At 44.6% G+C, this 22,917-nt stretch overlaps 1 protein-coding gene across 1 annotated transcript in view; it reads right to left on the reverse strand.

Annotated features, from left to right (window-relative positions):
• Adam19 (ADAM metallopeptidase domain 19) overlaps positions 1-22,917 on the reverse strand; it is an 85,224-nt gene that overhangs the window by 40,786 nt on the left and 21,521 nt on the right. Inside the window, exons 4-5 of the mRNA XM_026388336.2 lie at positions 7,656-7,734; positions 993-1,069 (exon numbers count right to left, since the gene is read on the reverse strand). Of these exons, the coding sequence (XP_026244121.2) occupies positions 993-1,069; positions 7,656-7,734 (156 nt within the window). The remainder of the gene's footprint in view (positions 1-992; positions 1,070-7,655; positions 7,735-22,917) is intronic.

A 22,917-nucleotide genomic window follows, 5' to 3' on the forward strand; every position in this document is an offset into this window, starting at 1 on the left:
CCACCTTCTACAAATGAGACCATGGAGACCTAAGGTCACCCAGCTGGTAAACTCCTACCAGCAGGAAGTCTAGATTGGAGACGGAAGAGTTGCCTTCATACAACACCATCTAGATAGAACTTTTCAGTTGATTCTCTGTCTTGAAAATTACCCTGGCCTCTCCCTTCTCCTCCCATCTTCTCTTTTCCCTAATTGCTTATTTTTCTATTTTACTGCCTATATTTTTCACTATCCGTCTACCACAGAAGAACTAGAAGTGGGAAGGAATGCTCAAACTCAGTTTCAAGTTTATTAACCATGTCACTTATTTCCTGTCTTCTGTTGCTTTGACAGCTAGGACTCGCTGATCCTGGAGGGACTGGCCTTCCCACAGTTAGCCAACTCCCACAGACAATAAACAACTTGCCAGCTACAAAGCCTTTCTCATGCAGGCCGGCCAGCCAAAGCCCATAACCCCCCATCTACTTTCTTGAACTCACACCTTCTGGGTAACTGCCCACCTGCCCCATCACCCCAGGACCAGGCACCAGACAACTAAGGACAGACAGCCCCTGAAACTGTGCAAAAAAGAGAATCCTAAACCTGCTTGCCCTGCCCCCCAGATCCTCCCTGTAGAAACCACGATAAAGACACCTGCCCGCGTTTCTCCTCGTTCCTCTGTCTCTCCACCACCCCAGCACACACCCATGTGGCCTTTGTGGCATAGTGTGCCCCTTCTTTTTCTGGTCAAATCTCCCAATTTGTTGGCATTATGATTCTTAAGTAAAAATAAAACCCTTATTTTTAGTAAGGGTAAACCCAAAGACCAGTTAACATGTGAATGATCTAGATTTCCCTGGCACCTCCCAAACTGGACCCTTCTTAGAATTATCTACACACACTCTCAGTGGGCTCTTTCCCAGGGTCCTTGCTGTGAGTTAGTCCTGCTTGTCATAAAAATCCCACTCCTGGGAAGAATGTCAGGTGCCCTCTGCAGCTTCAGGATCTCTTACCTAAATCCCCTGCAGGAGCTGAGTGTGACGCTGGATTCTTGCGCCTTCCTCACCATGCCATGGTAAAAGCAATGATCCTAGCAAAGAGAAAGGGACTGGTCAGGCAGTAACACTGATAAGGATGGCAATGTTAATGTCTCATGAAGGTGATAAACGATTGACAGCTTCTACTCTGTTTACTCTAACCTTACAGCACCTTTACAACATGCAAAGAGCTCTCTAAGCCACCCTTTTCTCTGGTTCTCAGAATAATCCTGAGAGGTGGGGCAGAGCAAATGTCATCATGCCCTCTGAACAGATGGAGAAGCTGAACTCACAGAAGCAGAGATTTCCCAAAGGTCTCCCTGCCAGCTGGAGAACAGAGGTTCTGGAGATCTGGTTCAGAGAGATTTCCATGGTGTGATGTCAGCCACAGAACACTGGCTTCTGAAGGATCCCACTTCCCCCCAACATCACCTTTGTAATCCCTTGCAATGGGTTCAACTATATCCTCCTAAAATTCATGTCCACTTGGAACCTCAGAATAGGACTATATTTGGAAATAAGATCTTTGCTCATGTAATTAAGTTGGCATGAGGTCATACTGGATTAGTGTGGGTCCTAAATCTAACAACTTATGTCCTTATAAGAAGAAGGGGAAAATCAAAGGGAGGTCAGTGGAGGAAAGAGACCAAGGGGGAGGAGGCAGGGAGGGAGGGGGAAATGCTGGGGAGCGATATTGGCTAAATTATGTTGTTATATTGTGTGCATGCATGAATATGTAATTTCAAATTCCAACAATATGTACAATTATAATATGCAATAAAAAATGAGGGGGGAAAGATTACAAAAAAAAGAGGAGGAGAGGAGAGGACACAAAGGGACACAAAGAGACATACACAAAAAGAAGTTGTGTGAAGATGGAAAAAGGTACACTCATACACTGCTGGTGGGACTGCAAATTGGTGCAGCCAAGTTGGAAAGCAGTATGGAGAATCCTTGGAAAACCACCATTTGACCCAGCTATCCCACTCCTCAGTCTGTACCCAAAGGACTTAAAAACAGCATACTACAGGGACACGGCCACATCAATGTTTATAGCAGCACAATTCACAAGAGCTAAACTGTGGAGCTAAACTAGATGCCCTTCAGTGGATGAATGGATAAAGAAAATGTGGTGTATATACACAATGGAACGTTACTCAGCAATAAAGGAGAATAACCTCATGGCATTTGCAGGTAAATAGATGGAGTTGGAGAATATAATGCTGAGTGTAGTTAGCCAATCCCAAAAAACCAAATGTTGAATGTTTTCTCTGATATAAGGAGGCTGATTCGTAATGGGGTTGGGAGGGGGAGTATGGGAGGAACAGATAAATTCTGGATAGGGCAAAGGAGTGGGAGGGGAAGGGAGGGCGGAGGGGGATGGAAAAGATGGTGGAATAAGATGGACATCATTACCCTAAGTACATGTATGAAGATATGAATGGTGTGAATACACTTTGTGTACAACCAGAGAAATGAAAAAAATCATGCTTTATTTGTGTAATATGAATTGTATTCTGCTGTCATATATAACAAATTAGAATACAAAATAAATTTTTAAAAAAAGATGGAGGCACTGGAGTGAGGAAGCTCCTGGGAACACCAAGGAGCCACTAAAAGCTCTAAGAGTCAAAGGAGGATGATTTTTCCCTAGAGGCTTTGGGGGGAGTATGGTCCTGCCAATACCTCAATTTTAGACTTTGAGCCTCTAAAACTTTGAGAAGATTTCTGTTGTTTTAATCTTCAAGTTCATAGTGCCTTGTTAGAGCAGCCCTAGGAAATGAACACACTCCATGCTCTCCAGAGCTCAGGATGCTCTTGCTCCCCTGGATCCCTCCACACCTGGGTCCCTCCACACCTGGATCCCTCCTGGCTGGGCACTCAGGTCCATGAGGCCTGGTACTCTTCACTACTCATTATGCTTCACAGCCATCTGGTCTCCCCACCCCAGCTGGATTCCTCCATCACTACAAATAGCACGTGCCAGGCCCTGGCTAGGCTTCAGAGATACAATAATAAGCAAATGGAGACATACAGCTCCAGTCTTCAAGGGATTTGTGGTCTTATTATAGCCACTCATTTATGAAGAAGCTTTAAAAACATAATTACAAATAAGAGCCCTAGGTGCTAGCAGAGTAGCCATGGCATTTGATAAGCAGGGTAGCTATAGTATTTACGAGGCAATTAAGGCACTGTTAAGAGTGCTAAAGCAGACACCTGGGGACAAAACAAGATGGAGGGACAATAACAGGGGACATGTTCCTATGAGCTTATTCCCAAGTAGGTCCACAGAGATGAGCTGCCAAGAATAGAAAGAAGGTTCGGAAAACATCTGAAGGAGCTGTAAACCACACAGCTGCAGACGTGGGAATGGCTCTTCTTCTAACACCTGAGCCTGAGCAAGGCACATCATAAATGCTCAGGCTTTCACCTACGTGACAGTCCAGGGGACCTGTCTCTAGGACCATGCTGCCTGCTGTTTCCTTGTCCACTCCAGGCAGAGATGTGCTTATCTCTATTCTCTGCCTCCACCTCCCTCCCAGCACCAGGCATGAGTACAGCCAAACAACAAAATTCAAGCATTTTGGCACAGCCAGGCCAGGGACAATGCAGCCTCCTGCAGGCACCAGCTGTGTAAGCAGTTCCACAGGCTCTCTCTGGCCTTCAGCGTCCGCAGCCTTGCTCACAGAGGACTGCATACAAAGAGCAAGCTTTAGGATTGACAGAGGGATTTCACCATACCTGGCCCAGAGTGGCAGTCATTCCACATCTGTGACCATGCTATCATTAACTCCTCCTTCATTCAAGGCACAATGAGGGATGTGGAAACCCACCAAGGGGCTGAATCCATGGTTCTCGCTGTGCCAATTCTCTCCTGTCCAGCTGAGCTGTGCAGCCAGATCAGAGGATGCAGGCCAAGCTGACACTAAGCTCAGGCCAGTTCTCTGGACCACAGGTGCCCTTTCATCTGCTGATAATCCGCCGAGCAGCCATGTGGCTCCTTTGTCCATGAACATCCACACAGTTGGGAGGAGGAACAGGCATCAGCCCCCTCTTTGCATCAAACTCTCCTGGACTTTTAACAAGTCAGATTCTGATCTTCAGAGGAATGCAAAGGAAATTCACTGAGCTCAGGGGACGTCCCACAGCACCTGTGAAAGAAGGTGAGGCAGACACAAAACCCTCCTTCTGGCCAGGAGTCCATCTATCTTCAAATGTCAGCCTGTCACATAGCATCTCTACCTTCCCCTGGGCTCTGGGACCTGGAGGTGGATCATCAAATGATCCAGTTCTGAACCTGGTCCTTAGAACTCAAGAGTGAGGCCACAGACTCCACAGCACAGGAGCATTCACCAGAGGAAAAGGGGCCGAGTACTCCCAGGGAGAGAGGGGGCCGGGTCTGTAAGGGGTAAATGGGGTTCATAAAAGTTGCAACACTGGAGAGTCAAGGAGTTCAGAAATGTAGGTCAGCCACAAGCTGCAAAATGCTGGTACCCTCACATGGCAAAGAGAACTCAAATCCAGAGGCAGCTCTGAAGAAGCTCTGTACTGCTTCCTGTCTTTGGACTGATGCTAACAGTACACAGCCCAGATGCTCCCTAAAGTAGCAAAACAACTGATTCTTACAACAGCTTTCACACGCATTGTCACATGTGATCATCACACCTGCCACTTACTGTTAGTAATTAGTAAGCGCTGCCGGCGCTCCGGCTCTTACTACCTAACAAACGACTTTGGTAGTTTTTTTTTTTCCTTTAATTTTGAGCACAGCCTTAAGAGGAAGATAGTATTATTCCCGTGTTTTAAAAGGAGACAACTAAAGGTTAGAGTGGTCTTAAGTCACTCACAAAGTGACAGAGCATAGTACAGATTTGAATCCCAGCAGCCTAGCCCTCAACTCCAACCTCTGCTTCTCCCAGCATCATAATGACATAGGACCCGACTTGCCAAAGCTTTGTCACCCTCCAGCATCTCAAGCAACAAAACAGAGAAGTTCCAGTCTAAGCCTTGCCACTTCTGAGCGTGGGCAAGTTACTCTTCCTCTTCTCCTCTCGACTCTGTCATCTGTAAACTATGGAGCTGCAAGAGATGTTTATAAGTTCCCATAAAAATCAGTGATTCATCTTACCCTTCCAATAGTCCCAAGAGTCAGATATCAGCATATCCAATTTTTGAGATGAAAAAAACAACAATGGTATGGTCCAAAGGGTTGATTAAGGCCACATAGCTAGTTAAAGCCAAGACTACAACACTGGCTTGGGACCTGAAGCCCTGTAACTCTTTTTGTTGGAACACATTCACACACCCATTCCCCTAGTGACCTGACCTACATCAGGGCTACAGCCTTGATAAGGTTCCCAGAACTCAAGGCCAACGGTGGACACAGAGTGTAGACCTCACCATTCTATAGTCTGCCTTTTTGATGTGAGTCAAGAGCCCCTAAGTGGTTTCTTCCATTGCCAATGCTCCTGGATTTCTGTTTCCAGATGAGCTAACTGGCAGCCCTGTGGGTCTGGGTAGGGACTCTGGAGGAGTCCAGTAGCAGAGGATGTAAGAAAATAGTGAGCTGTGCCAGGATTCAGCTAGGATGTGCCTCGGTCAATACGACCTTCAGGAAGGAGGAGGGTTCTGGGACTGAGGGGGAGTTCTCTTCTACTCCTTTGTTTCTGAAAGGCCTTTACAACATCTCTGCCTAATGCACAAGCTGAGAGCACAAAGAACAAGTCAAGGATCAGCCATGAAGTCATTGCATTATGCAGCTTCTCTGTCTGATGGGGTTACCCCCGGGGGTCTTTCACAGCAGGAAGCATGAGCTCATGGGGGAACTTGTGGACTGAGACCCATTCTTGAGCTGTGGGCACAGAAATGGGAGGAACTCAGAGGAGGGTGCTTTTGTGAGGGTGTAATAACTAGGGGCTTTCTATGCCAGGATGTTACTCAGCCCCTAATGCTGCCCCAGAGGCACAGAACTGAGGTCTGAAGAAGGGAAGAGAAATTCTGACCAAGGGGCAGAGAAGAGGTGTGGAGCCACAGCTGGACAGCCTCCTGGAAGATAGGAAGACACAGTCCAGCATGCCTGCTGTGGACACTGGCCACTCTTTCAACTCTTGGTAGAAGGTCATCGTGGAAAAGGTGCATTGACTACTTTCATGCCCTGAAATACAACACAGCCCCTCCTACCGAGACACTACACTCTAGAGCTCTTAGATCTTCCAAAACTTAAATGTTCTGTACCCCTTACCCCATTAATGAGTAATCTCTTAAACTTATCTGAGCTATTCTTGTCTGATAGTAGTTGTAGTCTTGTTAGACATTTACCCTCTAGCAGGGAAATCTCAAAGAATGGGCCATGTGGGAATCTCAGGTTCCGTGAGAAGCTGCTGGAATAGCACTGAGGCAGAAGGATGTCCTTGCCCTTCTCCATACCACATCTCAGATCCACACGCCCCAGGAGTCCACTTCACTCTGCCCCAAAGGCAGAAGACCATGGCCTCTCCTGCTCGGCCTTTCCTTACTCCACCCCATTAGTATAGAAGGGCCACTCTATCCCAGGGTTTCTCAACTTGGGCACTGTTGACATTTGAGGATGGACAATTCTCAGTTATGGAGGACTTCTCCTGTGCATTGTAGGATGTCTGGCAGCATTACTGGCCCCTGACCACTATGTGCTAGAATGTCTCCCACCCCTCGGTCATGGGAACAATCGAAACTATCTCTGAATATTGCCAAGTGTCTCCTGAAGGGGAAAATAGCTCCTGGTGGAGAACCACTGTTCTGAGCCTACAAATATCATAGGCATCTCTATGGAAAGAGCTAGCAAACCATGAAATACATATGATTCACTCCCCTAAGTGTCCACCATTGGGATGTGATGAAGCAAACCAACGTGACCATCTAAAAGACCATTTTGTCACTGATAAATCTTCGGCTTTGTGCATATATCCTGGCTCAAAAACAACTTGAAGGGAGAACTGTCCAATATAAAGACAGACACAAAATAAGAAAACCTTCATAACATAAAATCACATCAAAAAGGCAGACTATAGAATGAGATGGACATCATTACCCTAGGTACGTGTGTGACTGCACATGAGGTGTGACGCTACATTGTGTACAACCAGAGAAATGAAAAGTTGTGCTGCAATTGTGTACAATGAATCAAAATGCATTCTGCTGTCATATATCCCTAATTAGAATAAATAAATATTTTTTAAAGGCAGACTATAAAATTTGAATGTACAAGTGATTACAACTCTGTAAACCCTAAATATCTACTTAAAAGGGGGGAGCAGACTGATCAAAATGTAATTGGGTGAGATAACAGAAGTATGAGCAAATTATTTTACTTAAATTTTTGTTAATATGTGGATAATTGACACAACACCCCACATCTTCATGAAGCTTTACACCAATTTTAATTGGTGTGATTACCCTAAAACATTCTATTTGTTTAGCAGCTTTAGCCAGCAATGTACAGTGAGCACATGTTTTGCTTCTCCTGTTGGCTCCTTTGGTCTTTAGTCAGGGGAAGCAATTCCTTTTGAGAAGGCACCATGTCCATCACACCTCTCCTCAGTCCCTAGGGGTGGTGCCCAGATAGGGCGGCTGCAGGAAAGGTATTTGTTGACCTGAATTTACCTCAGGTTTCAGCATGGAGGTTTGAGGGTTTCCATCTGGAGTGTAGTGGGTTTCTGTATAGGCCGGAGCAAAAAGTTGCCTGCAAAGAAGAAAAACAAACATTTCAACCTATAGTTAATAGACTCCAACCTCCTGGTAACAGCAGTTGGTCATTTTAATGGAAGCAGAAGTGTCACCCCAAGCATCTCCATGCAGAAGACACTGGGCAGCCATAGGAGTTATGGAATAAAAAGAAAATGGGGGAATTTTTCACTAATTTTATATACATTGAGAACTCCAACCAGATAAAGTTGATAGAACTAAAGCAATAATCTTTTCTTTTCTTTTTCTTTTTTCCTTTCTAGTTCATGAGAAAATACACAGAGGAACATACAGGCAGCATTTTCTAGGTTCTGTGGACACTTTTGTAACCCTTGATTGATTTTCCAACTTCGAATGCACCAATTTTAAGCATCAGCACTTCAACTTTTCTCTCTGAGGCATGCTGTAGTGAGATTATCAATCAAGGGGTCCCACCTGGTTCTGGTCAAGGGCTTGGCCCATGTTTTAGGCAAAGCCCATAGAGTGGTGTTGCAAGGTCTAAACAGACTCTTGTTGCTTATGCCTGAATTTTTTGAGAAATAGAGCTTCAGATTTCCTGAGTCTCAGTAATTCTGTACGTCCCCCATCCAATAATTTTTGTTTCTTTCTCTTTCTAAACTGGGACATTGGTTTTTCTTTTGTCACAGACCTCTGAAGCTGAGAATGAGAAATCTTCACCAAAGGCCAGAAGACACTGAACAAGGTTCCTAGAATTTCTCCAGGAGTCAAAAGAAAAGTAAAAGAGTCAAGCAGATGTTTCAATTAGCCCAGCAACATTAAAGGCACAATTATTCTATAGAAAGTCAAGGTTAGGCATAAAAAAAAAAAGGATTCTCATGAAAGACACTACTAGAATTGGAGTCTGACCCCCAAACAACACAAAAGTGATACAGATCTCTATCCACAAATATGGACAGATGTCCAAAATGAAGCTAGATAGAAACAGTAAATTTCAAAAAAGTTTGAATTTTCATTTTTTTGGTACCAAGGATCGAACTCAGAGGTACTCAACCACTAAGCCACATCTACAGCCCTATTTTGTATTTTACTTAGAGACAGAGTCTCACTGAGTTGCTTAGCACCTCACCATTGCTGAAGCTGGCTTTGAACTCGTGATCCTCTTGTCTCAGCCTCCCAAGCCACTGGGATTACAGGCGTGCACCACCACTCCCAGCCAGAAAAGTTTGAATTTTAGAAGTCATTCTATTGAAAAACTAACAATCATACACACTTGTGCATGCATTGAAAACAACTGGAAAAACAAATGCCTCTTGTTAATGGTGATTATCTCAGGACTGCAGAAGATGTTCACAGCGTAAGTTACAAACTTCTGAAATCTATTTTTAAAATCATCTGAACTGAAAACATAATTCAAAACTGCTTTTGAAAAGAAGAAACTGTAGGCTGAGGCCAACCCAGACAGCCAAAAGAATCTGAAGGGCTAACCTGGGTGGGGGAAGAGGTGACATTCCCTAGTGAGAGAAGGTCATCAGTAGAGTCACTAGTGCTGCTTCCAGCTTCAAGTTCTCTGACTCCTGACTCAGGTTCCCTCACCCCCCACCCCCAGGGTGCAATTGGAAGGCAAATGCTAACATCCGAACTCCACAAGAAGTAAAGAAACCCAACAGGGATATGTAAAAGGAGCAAAACACAAAACCCAGCTGGTGCAGAGAAACTCATTCACATGGAAATACTGGGTCAGCAAAGAACATGCCAAAATCTGTCTCCCAGCCCTTCCCTCTTCCTCCTTGGCTTCTAAGCAGCCCAGGAGCTAGGGGAAGAATCACTCCTTGGTCTATAGGAAACAAACTCCATGAGGGCAGAGGCCAACTAGTTTTGCTCACGGGTACGAATTGGTGCTTCACATAATTTTGTGCAAGGAAAGAACTAGTATCTAGTGACTGAAGGAATGAGTGACAGGTTCAGGAGACCCAGAGCCTGGAGCACGGTCTGGATTCTAGAAGACTCATGTTCTGATTCTAGCTCTGACTTCTACTGTCTCTCGGGCCATAAGCTGGCTACTTGACCTCTCCAGACTTTTGTTTCTTCTTGCGCGCGAGCACACACACACACACACACACACACACACACACACACACACAGAGGATAATACACTAGTTGATAAGGGTGTCTTAAGAATCAAACAACCCAATAGTCCATGAATCGGGCTGACCCAATGCCTGGCACAGAGCCAAGTGTGGTAAAATTTAATGATTATCGTTACTGCTTTCAACAGGGATTATGATGGAACAAGCCAGAAAAGCTGATGAAATTTATCTGTTTCCCTGATTCTCCTCAGCCCTTCACTCCCCACTTGAGGAGGTGATAAAAAGCAGTGAGTTCACAGTACCGCCCCATTTCCTGGGCTTCCCTCACAGGCTGCATGATGGATGGCTGGTAAGGGGTCCAGGGTTGAATGGCCCATCCTGGGTGCCAGTGAGGAGATGTCAATTTTCCCACAGGAAAAGCACTCATAGTCCATACATTCTCAGCCTCTTCTGAGTATCAGCAGAGAGAGAAATCATGGATCCAGTGACATTTAGATGTGATCCAAAGTGAGTCTTGGCAATGTCTGCATTCTTGTCAGCTGTCAGACACACATCCTCAGAAGATATGACTCTTTCTGCAGCTTCTTATTCTGAGGATCTGTTCCCATCCTCATAGGACTCTTGGAGCCACAGCATTGAAAGGGACCTTAGCTAGTCTATGGTGAAATCCACTCCACCATGGCTCCCTGAAGGCAAGCTCCTCTGCTCTTTTAAGGTCCCTCCCCCAGGTCCCAGCCCTGACCAGGCAGTCCCGAGTTTATTATGAATTTCATAAGTGGAAAAATGAATAAATGAATGAATGACGCTTCCAGCTAGTATAGGAATCCGCAAGGTATCCATTCAGCATTGGAACTTCCAGGGGCAGGAGCTCATTAGACTACCCTCTCCAGTTCTGACCACATGCAGTAGTTATGCGTGTTTGTTTTGTTGTTGTTGTTGTTTGTTTGTTTGTTTTGGTACCAGGGATTGAACTCAGGAGCACTCAACCACGGAGCCACATCCCCAGCCCTTTTTTGTATTTTTATTTAGAGACAGGGTCTCAGTGAGTGGCATAGAGCCTCGCTAAATTGGTGAGGCTGTCTTTGAACTTGCGCTCTACCTCTCTCAGCTTCCTGAGCTGCTGGGATGACAGCTGTGTGCCACCTCGCCCAGTTAGTGAAGTACCAAATTGAAAACCTCCTCTCTTTAGGCACCCTCCAGCTTTTATCCTGCCTTTTGAACCTACAGAGAACAATCTGCTTTCTCTTCCACCTAACCACCTTTCAAATCAACATTTATTTGAAAGTGCAAATTGTCCAGTCCCACCTCAGAGAATCAGACAGAAACTGTGGCTGGGGCCACGCCTTCTGTTCTAGCAACTTTCCAGATGATTCTGATGTAGGATCAAGTTTAGAATCACTGCCCCAGACCATAAGTTCCCTAACCAACTTCAGAAATGCCTAAACATGTCTCACTGTCCAAGACCCCCCTTACCTTCCTGCCTCCGCCACATCCTGGATTGTTCCGAGTTTGGGAAACCCAGAGAGTTCGCAATCGGAACCGTTTGCATGTGTCCCAAGTCCTAGGTCCTGGCTTGTTTCATTTTTCCATCATGGCACACCCGCCAGGTAGGTCCTCATACCTTCCCTGTTTTGTACTTGAGGACATGGAAGCTCCCCTTACCCACAACATGGTGCCAGAGCCAGATTCCAGCTCATGTCTGTGGGCCCCAATCTTTAAATACTTTCCGACTCTTGTAGGTGGAAGCATAAAACTCAAACATTGCCCAGAACCTGTAGACCAAACTGTAATTTGATGGTGATGACAAGTGACCTTGAGGTCATATATGAGATCACAAAAAAAAAAAAAAAAAAAGGAGACCATTAACTCTTGGATGTGAAAGTCTGCTGAGAAGAAAAAGTGGATAAACAAGAACTTCAGGGCTAATTATATTGAAATAACCCTTTCCCCAAATGGGTCTGCAGACTCAGCCAGGTCCTTCCTTCTAGAAGCAAAAAGGAAAGGTCAAGGTTTATTCCTCTCTGCATGATTTTACCAAGAGGGGATAGAAAATTGCTTTCAAATGCTCTCCACTGCCCTAGGAAGAGCTGTCCATGTCTCCATGCCCATGTACCCGGGTGGGTCTCTGGTGCTTTTAAGACAAAAGATACTGTTATCCACATAGAGAGGAGACAGCATGGATACTGAGTGGCCCAGCCTGGCCCAGCTGTCCTTTCTCTTGACTACATCTTGTTCTCATCTCCTCCCTGACAAGGGGCTGGCTCAGCATATCGGCAGGAAGCTGTCTTTCACCACTGGATTACATTAGGATTTTCAGGAAACAAGTCGCGAGTGATGTGTCTCCAGGAAGAGAGGAAGACTGTCCAAGATTTCCCACCCCACCCCCTCCTTTGGCTGCTGGCTTTGATAAAAAAGCCATTCTATTGTATCCTACTACCTCCAGCCCTATATAGCTGTTCTGTGCTCATAAGCTCAGGGGCAGGCAGAGATCAGCAGAAGATTCTCCATCCTGTCACAGCATCCTCTCAATTAACCACAGGTGGCACTGGACTTTGGGTAAAACCAAGATTGCTAGATACCAGAGTCCTGGGGCAAAGCTACCACCTCGGAATCCCACCTAAGAAAAGAAGCTGTCCCCCCAAATACCAAATAAAACGTTAAGATCACGCTCCAGGGAAGAACAGAATTGTCCCTGGGAATCTGACACCTTCCTATCCCAGCAGCCAGGAACCTAAGGCTCGGAGTCTTCAAACCCAGGACTATCTTTTTAAGTAGGATTTACTGTCAGATAAATTTCAAAAGCCTCTCTAAGCTAAAACTCCCTCTTGGGAGGGAGGAGCAGAGAGACTAAAATAAATCAGCAAAACATCTTCTGGGAGCTCAACCCGCCTTCTTCCCTCATCAAATAAGCAAACCAGGGGAGATAAAACGATAACAATTTCCAAACCACCTTGAGAAAGAGCTCTCTCGAATGCACATGCTCTGTGTCAACACACGTTGCTCTGATCATTCTGGGGTTGACCCTGACCGCTGCCTCCTCCACCAGGATCTTGGCTCTGTGGAGTTCCAAGTCTTGTACCCTGGTAATGCCTGGGGAGGTACAGCCTTCCTGCTCCCTCTCATTTGGCCTGAAAGGGCCTCAGCCAATCAGGGTTAGTGACAGCCTAGGCACACATTCTAAATGCCATTATGGTGACACTCAGCCTAATAACCATCCAGAAAGGCTCTCTCCCAGCCCTACTGAGAATGACTTTCTCTAATTAAGGACCAAGAAATATGCATGCTTCGTTTTTCCAGGTGATTTTTTTTTTATCAACTCCAAGTTCTCTTTCCCATTCCCAGACTCCTAGTCACCTTCTAAAAACCTAAAACTGATTTATACATAGGTACCATTTTTATGTGTCAACTTATTTTTTAAAATCTAAGGAGGATATAGGCACAGCATTGAGGGAAAATGTAGGCTAAGACTGCTTTGCTTTCAGTGTCACTTTCGGACTGTCCTTCTAAGTTCTGAAATGAGGCAAAAGATGATGCTTCCTCTTAGGGCCACACCAAAACATTGTCACGTCTTAATTCTCAAAGAATCAGGGCCTGGCTAAGGTTCTTGGGGGCTCCAGTGGGAAATCAGAGCTTTCCTTATTTTATTTATTTATTTATTTTACTTTATTATTATTATTATTATTATTTTTTTTTGCAGTACTAGAGACTGAACTCAGGAGCACTCTACTACTAAGCTGTATCCAGCCCTTTTTATTTATTAATTGGGAGGGCAGGCAGGGTCTTGCTGAGTAACTCAGGCTGTCCTCAATCTTGCTATCCTCCTGCCTTATCCAACTTCCTGGGATTGTGATATGTGCTACCATGCCTAGCTTTATACCAGTTTTAGCACCTTGCTGATTACTCCATTAACTCAACAAATAAAATTTTGATAAGTGCTGACTGTGTATTTGTACAAGAATTATTTTCACTTGGGCTACCTAAACACCTTCCATTTCCTAGACTGCAACAATAAACTGGGTAATAATTACTATCTCATAGCAATGAAGGAAGCTCAAATGAGAAAACGCATTCAAATCCTAGCTCTGACACTTACAGGTTGTGTGACTTTGAGCAAGACAGTATGCTGTCGGTATCTTGGTTTTCTCATCTATACAATGGGGAGAATGATAGCATCTCCTTCAACAGGGTTGCTGTAAAGTCTTTGCCTGGCATATAGAGAGGCTATATGACTACTTGTTAAATAAAGTTTTTTAAATGTGAAAAAAAATTCTTTATGCAGTATAAAGTATTTGCAATCTACAAAAATCAACTGTTACCATTTTCTCCAAGACTAGCTATGAACAGATGTGGCAAAATCTAGATAATTGTTGACTCCAGACAACAGGCATTTGTCTATTTCTAAGTCTCTCTCTTTTTTGGGTATGTTTGATTGTAAATTCTGATACTAATGTTTCAAATTAGCTAGGAGATACTGGGCAAGTCATAGGCTACTCAGCTTCCCTGTCCCTTTCTATCAAAAGGCAAAGGTTCAGGACAGACAGGCACTGATAATCCTTTCTGAAAAGCAGAGAGTATTATTTTAATGTGATGGTCTATGCTGGTCCATATTTGAGACAAAGATAACAAATTCGGTATTATTCTATTTTTATGTTTATTTATCTTGTGATACTAGGAGCTACATCTGTGCTACATCCCTAGCTTTTCTAATTTTCATTTTTTTTTTTTTTTATTTTGAGACAGAGTCTCATTAAGTTGGCCAGGCTGATCTCAAACTTGTGATTCTCCTGCCTCAGTATCCCAAGTAACTGGGATTACAGGTGGGCATGACTGTACCTAGCCTTATTTTGGATTTTGGAAAGTGAAAGAAAGAAGGAGATGCAAACTGGAGCTATTTCAGAACCAAGACTTCCAGGCCAGCGCTCATTCCACCTCTGACTCCAAAGGAATGGAAACAGAGATGCCAAAGGCATGGCCCCAAATCCAAATAAGGCATGGATAAGTCCGGGGGCCTAGTTGCAGAGATTTTCTTTTTTGAGGGAGCAGAAAGGCCACAGAAGGGGCAAACTTAAAAGTTGTTCCTATAGTAAAGAGCCGGGACCTCCTCCTAGTCCAAGGACTCACATGCCCAAGGAGCCTCACTGCCAAAGGATCAGTTTTGTAAGCAACACTACAGAGGCAAGATGGCACCATCCGCAAATCCGGCAAAAAGCCAGAGCTACTCTGTATGTTGTCTTTAGCCTCCTATTAAGGAAGTTTCCAAACAATGCATTAAATCAACACTCCTTTTTCACTACTTCCAATTATATCTTCTCCCAGTCCTCACAAGACCTGGCACCCTTCCGACCAGCTCCTGGTCCCATGTTTTGCTTCTACAATATACACCAAAGGATGTTTGGATGAGTACTGCTTACTCCTTGGGCCAGCGGGATCTTTATTTAATCCTCTTCTTCTCTCCCTCTTGGATGCCTCTGTGAAGATGAGTAACCTGTCTGTACAAATAGGTTGAATTCTTGGCATCCGGTTGCTTAACAGGCAGGGGCCTGAGTGGCCCTCAAAATGGCTCACCAAGAAGGGTTTGCAATTTTGTTTAAAAGTATCCTAAACGACCCATTATGGGTATTTAACCGGAAGTGGGTAAAACCAGTTCAGAGAAATGACAAATTTCCTCAGAAAAACAAAAAAAATTGAAAGCAGAAGTATTGCCTGATAGCAGCTTCTCAAGCAACCATTTGGCAAATAACCACTGTGTTCCTACATCAGATTAGCTGATAGCACTGATAACCTGGAAGGGAAGTGCCAGGGCACAAGGTGTGAGAAACTGCCATTTGTAAAGATAAACCGTGGTTAAGGCACAAGGGGAAGTGAACAAAAGGACCCTCTTTGATCACTGAACCTTTGAAAATATACTTAAGAAGGAAACAGGTAAACCACATCCTTAAAAAAAGCAAGCAAGGAAACATTAAAAAGGTAACTGAAGACCCCAAACTAACCTGCCCTAAATGTCAGTGCTTAGTCCCTCTTAGCTTCTGATTAAATATTACAGTAACTTTTATAAATGTGCCCAATGTTTCCAAACAACTTAAAGCACAAACCACAACCACAGCACAAGTCAAGAACATCAGGACTTAAAAGGTCCTCACAGATCCTAGGACCTTTCAAGTCCTGATGTTCTTGACTGTTCTGGTCTGCTCAGCATCTATCCCACCTTGGAGGGACAACAGTGGCCTGGTCTGTAGTTAGAGAAACACTCCCCACTCACTGCACTGCCGACTGAGGCACCTGAAATTAGCCAAGGTTCCTGCCTTTGCCTGGCCATGTGCACGGGACATAACAAGCCTGGACAGTCAGTCAGATCTCATCTCTGAATTTCAAGAAGAATGTCATGTGCATGGAAGTCACCATCCCCAGTGGTAGAAGGGACTGTTAATTCCTTTATCTCATCCTTTTCAAACCCTCCTTCTTCAGCTTTTCCTTCATTCTATGTGTGGCCCATTTGTTGTCTCTTCTCAAAAGATTTTTTGCCCCCTAGGGGCCCAAGTAGTGTGTAAGTTATGGGGTTTACTGTAATAAAACAATCTTGATATACTACCTGCCCTGCCCACCCTTCCTTTTACAGATAAAAAATTGGAAAAAAATAAAAGCAACTTGCCCAACATCACAATCAGTCTCAATAAACTAAAATAATCTAAATGTTTGTAGTAGGTAATGCAAAAGTTAAGTCATCCATCCAGACAGCTCCAGAAGACAAGAGAGGAAGAATGTTCATGCAATCTCATCAATAATCACTTATTGGTGGGAGTGTGTGTGTAAAATAGTACAAATTTCAGGGCACGTGGCATTGGGAAGCCCCAGTTCCCCATGGCTGGCTTTCACCATGTGTTTGCTCTTGTGCTTAGCCAAGCTGTGGTACCTTGACTGAACCACAAGCCCTACATCTGCAAGCCCACTCACTGCACAAATATTTATGGAGGCCGATCATGGGACAGATGGGAAGATAACAGGCAAGAGGCAGGCCTGGTTTTCCTGCCCTCCACCTGGCACCTGCATCTCCCATAAGATTAGAGGAGGTCATTCATGAGAGCACTTGCAAACATTCATAGGCCATGCAGAGGGGGCAGACGTCTGATTGATCCCCAAAAGGCAAGTTTCACAGTCCTTCTTTCCTCCTTCCTTCCTACAATAGTTGAAAACTGGTGTGGTGACCATCTGCCAGTCTCGCCTAACAAGCTGCCTACATGGATGGTTATGGAGGAGCGAGTTCGTGCGTGCAAGTGTGCAATGGAGTGCATTGAGGGGAGAGAACAAGGCTGGCCTCGGCATCCGGAGCTAAGGATGCTCACTCCACATTGGGGATCTCCTTTTCCCCAGCCATATTTCTATCAGCCCATACTTGAGTGGCCAGCCTGACCTTTGCTTTCTTCTGGAAGTCCCACATCTAGGATGAGTACATCAAGAGATAAAGAGCTTCTGGAATACAAGGAACCCAAAGACATCCCTCCCATGTTAGATCACCCTTTCTCCAGCGCTTGAGTCTCTCTCTGAAGGAATCCTTTTTCATGATTTGCCCTGCCCTTCTCCAGGAGGTGGGGCCTTGGAAAAAGAAACCGTGCTTGATATAATACAGTCATTATAGCTCCTTGGCCCATCTGGACCTCTCTCCAGGGAGACTGATGCAAGAGGAGGACATTGGAGCTGCCAAACCCACAATCTCAGTGAGGAAAAGGAGGAGGAAGGGGAGCCATGGGTCACATGGGAGCCATGGAAGAGGCTGGAAAAGAGCCATAGAACAGAAGTCATAAAGACCCTGCTTTTGCAAATGGCTGAGGAGAGCCTGGCCCAGCTCCACCCACTCAATGATATCATTGTTTTCAACAGAAGTGGGTTTGAGAGCCCCAGAGAGGCCCCCAGCGAAGCCCCAGCTGCTCCAAGAGCTGAGTTCCTGGGAGAACAAGTACTGAGAATTTTAGATAAGGAGGAAAGACAGAGATAACGAAGGGAAGGACAGATTTATGCTTCTGCTAGGCCCTTTAGTGTTATGGAGAGTACAAGACCCTATTTCTCCTGTGGATCTCATCAGTGGACAGGGGATCCCCACCATGATTCTGTAAGGGTGATGACTAGGATTATTACCTTCGCCTAGTGAGAAAACTAAAGACCCAACAAAAGAAGTGGCCTGAGGTCTCAACCACAAGCTAAGGACAGGCTTGAGACTGGCACCATTGCCCTGCTACTTGTTCAAGCTGGGGACCTCAGAATAACCCTCTCCCTTTGCTCATATTCCCCCACTTCCCAGTATCTGTGAGTCCATCATATAAATATCTCTGGAATCCATGTTCTTCTCCCCATATCAGCTGCCTCATCCCCAAATTAGTCCTCTTAAAATGCATTTGGATGCTGTTCCTATCTGGCCGCGATGTTTTCCCCATGGTGTTGGGGACGGAACCCATGACTTTACTCATGCTAGGCAACTATCTGGCTCTTAAAACACCCATCATCACTTCCCATTGCCCTTGAGAGAAAACTTTTTAGAGGGGGTGGGGTGGGTACTGAGGATTAAAGCCAGGGGTGCTTAAACAGCGAACCACATCTCCAGCCTTTCTTTCTATTTTTTATTTTGAGACAGGATCTCACTGAGCTGCACAAGTCCTTGCTAAGTTGCTGAGGCCAGCCTCAAACCTGGAATCTTCCTGTCTCAGCCTCCTGAGCTGCTGGGATTACAGGGATGCACCATCACACTCAGCTGCAAGAAAACTCTTTAAGGAGCCTATAAGGACCTTCAAGGACTCACTCTAGCAGCCTCCACAACCTCTCATTTCCTTCCTCTTGTTCAGTTCTAACCTTGGAGAAGCCCATTTGCCTTCACATGTCACTCTGGCCTTGGGGCCTGTGTTCAAGCTGCCTGTGCTGCTTGGCATGCACCCACCCCCAAAATGGAATGAGCCAACTCCACCACACCCTCTACGACCACCACAAGCTTTCGGTTCTTCCTTCCTCCTAGAAGCCATCCCTGACTCCAATCCAGAGCCAGTTCCTTTTCTCCATACTCCTCCAACCTCGAGTGCCCCACGTTGTTCAGTAATTGTGCAACCATCTCCACCACTAATCTCTAAGCCCCATGATGACAGAGATTGTATATGTCCCCTCCTTGCTTCTCCCAGAAACACCCACAGCTACCCCCGTGCCTGCTACATGGTCAGCTCTCACGACATCCCACAAATGAAGGAAGTAAAAACAGAAGTGAAGCATTCTCAGTGAGCAGTCCAAAGCTCAAGTTCAAACATTAGAGATTCTCATCAAAATTGCCAGAGTTTCTATGACCCACAGCCGCCCCCAGCTGAGTGAGAGCAAGACCTGCCCCCAACTTGCCCAGAAGTCTATTCATTGAGCATTTGAGGGTCAGCCAAAGGGCTGTGTATGTCACTGAGTTCTAAATAGAGATAAAACTAATTTTCTAAAAGTCAAAATATCTCCCGGATGAGATGTACATGTGGTTTCATTTTCAGGACAGAACCAGTCCAGAAACTCCAGTACTGGTCTCACCTCTCAGAGTCGGGCACTAGTGTCCAAGCAGAAACGTTAGTGGGTAGGAAACATCCTGATTTCCAGGGAGTTAAGGTAAAGAGTTCAGTTACATCCTTGGAGCTTGGAGAAATGGGAGGTAGAAGGTGGTCACTTCCAGTGCATCTTCCAATTCAAAATGTCCATCTATCCATCCATGCAATCACTCTCCATCCTCCCCACCACCCTGCTTCTCATGAGATTCCCCATCTAGCCAAGTTGTGAAGAGGCCCCCATTTTTATTTTATTTATTTATTTATTTATTTATTTATTATTTTAAGGTAATGGGATTGAACTCAGGGTGCTCTACCACTGATCTACATCCCAGTTCTTTTTCATTTTTATTTTGAGACAGGATCTCCCTAAGTTGCCTAAGGCCCTGCTAAGTGGCTGAGGCTAGCCTCAAACTTTTGATCCTGCTGCCTCAGCCTCCCAAGTCTCTGGGATTATAAGCATGTACCACCAGACTCCAAAGAAAAAGCCATCTTCACCCTGTGCTCAGCCCCTGAAGTCATGAGCTCCCTCTGCCAGGTACACCTCCAACATCGGCTCAGCCCAAATTTCTCTTTAGTGGGTATAGAAAGATACCCACTATCAAAGTATAGAAAAAGTATAGAAAATCTATCAAAGTATAGAAAAGACAACCTATGGCGGGGTTGTGGCTCAGAGGCAGAGTGCTCACCTAGCATGCGCGAGGCACTGAGTTTGATCCTCAGCACCACATGAAAATGAAGTAAAGATATTGCAACTGCCTATAAAAGAAAAGAAAATACAGCCTAGATTTAAAGTAGTCTTAGAGCGTCTTTCCTAGAAGTAGTCCACTTACTTTGTGGACCACACGGTTTTAACTAAGGCAAGAGAGAACCCAACTCAAAGTCCAAAATGGAAGAACAAAAAATTGAGCTCCCCACCACTCAAATCCTCTGGTAGCCCAGCTGTAGAAGGAAAAGCAACTCCTTCCCCACCTTGACATATCACCTTCTGAATTCAGATGATTTGGCCAGTTAGGAATACTGAATTCCTAAGACATTACGAGCACCAGAGCTTTGAGTTTCTCTTGATCCACACCAAATATTTATATATTATTTTCTCAGTCTGAATTCTTTTCTCATTCTCCCTCTCATCTCTTCTTTCTCCCTCTTTAAAGCCGCCCCCACCCTGAAGAACAGAGCTAGCTCCAAATGACCCTCTTTGAGGAAGCTTGCTCAAATTTTGTCACAAATTTTCTCTTCCCTGTTGCCTCTGCAGCATTTGACTTTCAGTTCTACTGTGTAAATCTGTTATCTGCCTTGGACCCTGCTTTTTGTACATTGTTTCCTCTGCTACAGGGACAAAGGTAGCTGTGTTTTCATCCTTTCCTCCTACAGCACCAAGCACAGGACTCTATACAGAGGTGCTCAATGGATAGCCCTGAAATCAACCTGGTAGCACAGAGAAAAGTTGGCTCAGGCTTAAAATTAACAAAACATGGTACATCCACATACTGGAATACTAAAGAGCAACAAAAAGAAATACTGCAGCCGGGTGTGGTGGTGCACACCTATAATCCCAGTGGCTCAGGAGGCTGAAGCAGGAAGATCTCGAGTTCAAAGCCAGACTCAGCAACATAATGACATCCTAAAGCAACTCAGTAAGACAGGATCTAAATAAAATATTTTAAAAAGGCTGGGGATGTGGCTTACTGGTTAACCACCACTGGGTTTAATTCCTGGCACCGGAAAAGAGAAAAGACAAGAGAAGACTGCAACATATTACAACATGAAGACCCGAGCAGTGGTGCACATCTGTCATCTCAGTGACTAGATAGTTGAGGCAGGAGGATCCCAAGTTCCAGGCCAGCCTCAGCAATATAGAGAGACACTATCTCAAAATAAATAAATAAATAAATAAATAAATAAAGAGGGATGGGGATGTATCTCAGTAGTAAGGCACACCTGGATTCGATTCCCAATACTAAAAAAGAAAAAGAAAAAAATTCCTGCAACATGTAAAAACCTCAAAAACATTATCCTTAGTAAAAGATCCATATTGAATAACCCTATTTATAAGAAATATCCAGAATATGCAGAGTTAGAGATAGCAGATTAGTGCCTCAGTAGGACTGGTATGGAGGAGGGGGCTGGAGAATGGGGAATGACTGTATTAATTTGCTAGGGCTGCCTTAACAAAGTGCCACAGACTATATGACCTAAAAAACAGAAGTTAATTATCACATGGTTTTGGAGGCTTAGTCCAACATCAAGGTGTGAGCAGCCCATACTCCCTCTGCAAGTGTAAGGGAAGGATCTATTCCAGGCTTCTCTCCTAGATTCTGAGTTCCTTGGCTAATGGCAGTGAAATTCAATTCTTCACGGGGTGTTCTCCCCATATGCAAATTGAGTGTGAATTTCCTCTTCCTGTAAGGATTCTGGTCATCTCGGATCAGGGTCCCACCACACTACAGCATGACTTCACCTTAACTAAATACATCCACAACTTAGTCCCCAAATAAGGCTTCTCTGAAGTATTAGGGGTTAAGACACCAACATATGAATTCTGGGGACACAATTCTAACCACGGTACTGCTGTTTCTTTGGGAAGTGAAGAAAATATTCTAAAATCAGTTTATGGTGACATTTGCGCAACTCTACAAATATACTAAAAAACATTGAATTGTATACTTTAAATAAGTGAAGTATATGATGCGTGAGTTGTTTCTCATTAAAACTGTTTGGGAAAAAAAAGGCAGGAGGGTTTCGATTTAAGGAGTCTGCCCAAAATCCTCAGTGAGAAAAGTGAAGCAGGAGGCGTCACAATACCAAGCCTTAAATTATACTACAGAGCGATAGTAACAAAAATGGCATGGTATCGACAACCAAAACAGACATGAAAACAATGGTACAGAATAGAAGAAGACAGAGACAAACCCACATAAATACAGTTATCCCATACTAGAAATAGGTTCCAGAAACATTCATTGGAGAAAAAATGGTCTCTTCAACAAATGGTGCTGAAAAAAACTGGAAATCCACATGGAACACAATGAAATTAAACCCCTCTCTCTCATCCTGCACAAACTCAGCTCAAAGTGGATCAAGGACTTAGGCACTAGAACAGAGACTATGTACCTACTAGAAGAAAAAGTAGGCCTAAACCTTCACCATGTCAGCTTGAGAACTGAATTCCTCAACAAGACTCCTAAAGCACAAGAAATAAAATCAAGAATCGTGCTTTGATGTACGTATACATAGTGAAGTGTTATGGTTTAGATGTGGTGTCCTCCAAAAGCTCACATGTGAGACAATGCAAGAAGGTTCAAAGGAGAAAGGATTGGGTTGTGAGGTCTTAACCCCATCAGTGATTTAATCCCCTGACAGGGATTAACTGAGTGATAACTGATATGGTAGGGTGTGGCTGGAGGAGGCGGGAAGTGGTATATATTTGTAGCTGGAGAATGGAGTCTATCTTCTAGATGATGATGTAAGCTGCTTCCTTCCGCCACACTCTTCTGCCATGATGTTCTGCCTCACCTTGAACCTTGAGGAATGGAGCCTGCCTTCTATGGACTAAGACTTCTGAAATCATGAGCCCCTAAA

Source organism: Urocitellus parryii, chromosome 1 (assembly GCF_045843805.1).
Source record: "Urocitellus parryii isolate mUroPar1 chromosome 1, mUroPar1.hap1, whole genome shotgun sequence".
In the NCBI taxonomy this organism is placed as follows: domain Eukaryota; kingdom Metazoa; phylum Chordata; class Mammalia; order Rodentia; family Sciuridae; genus Urocitellus; species Urocitellus parryii.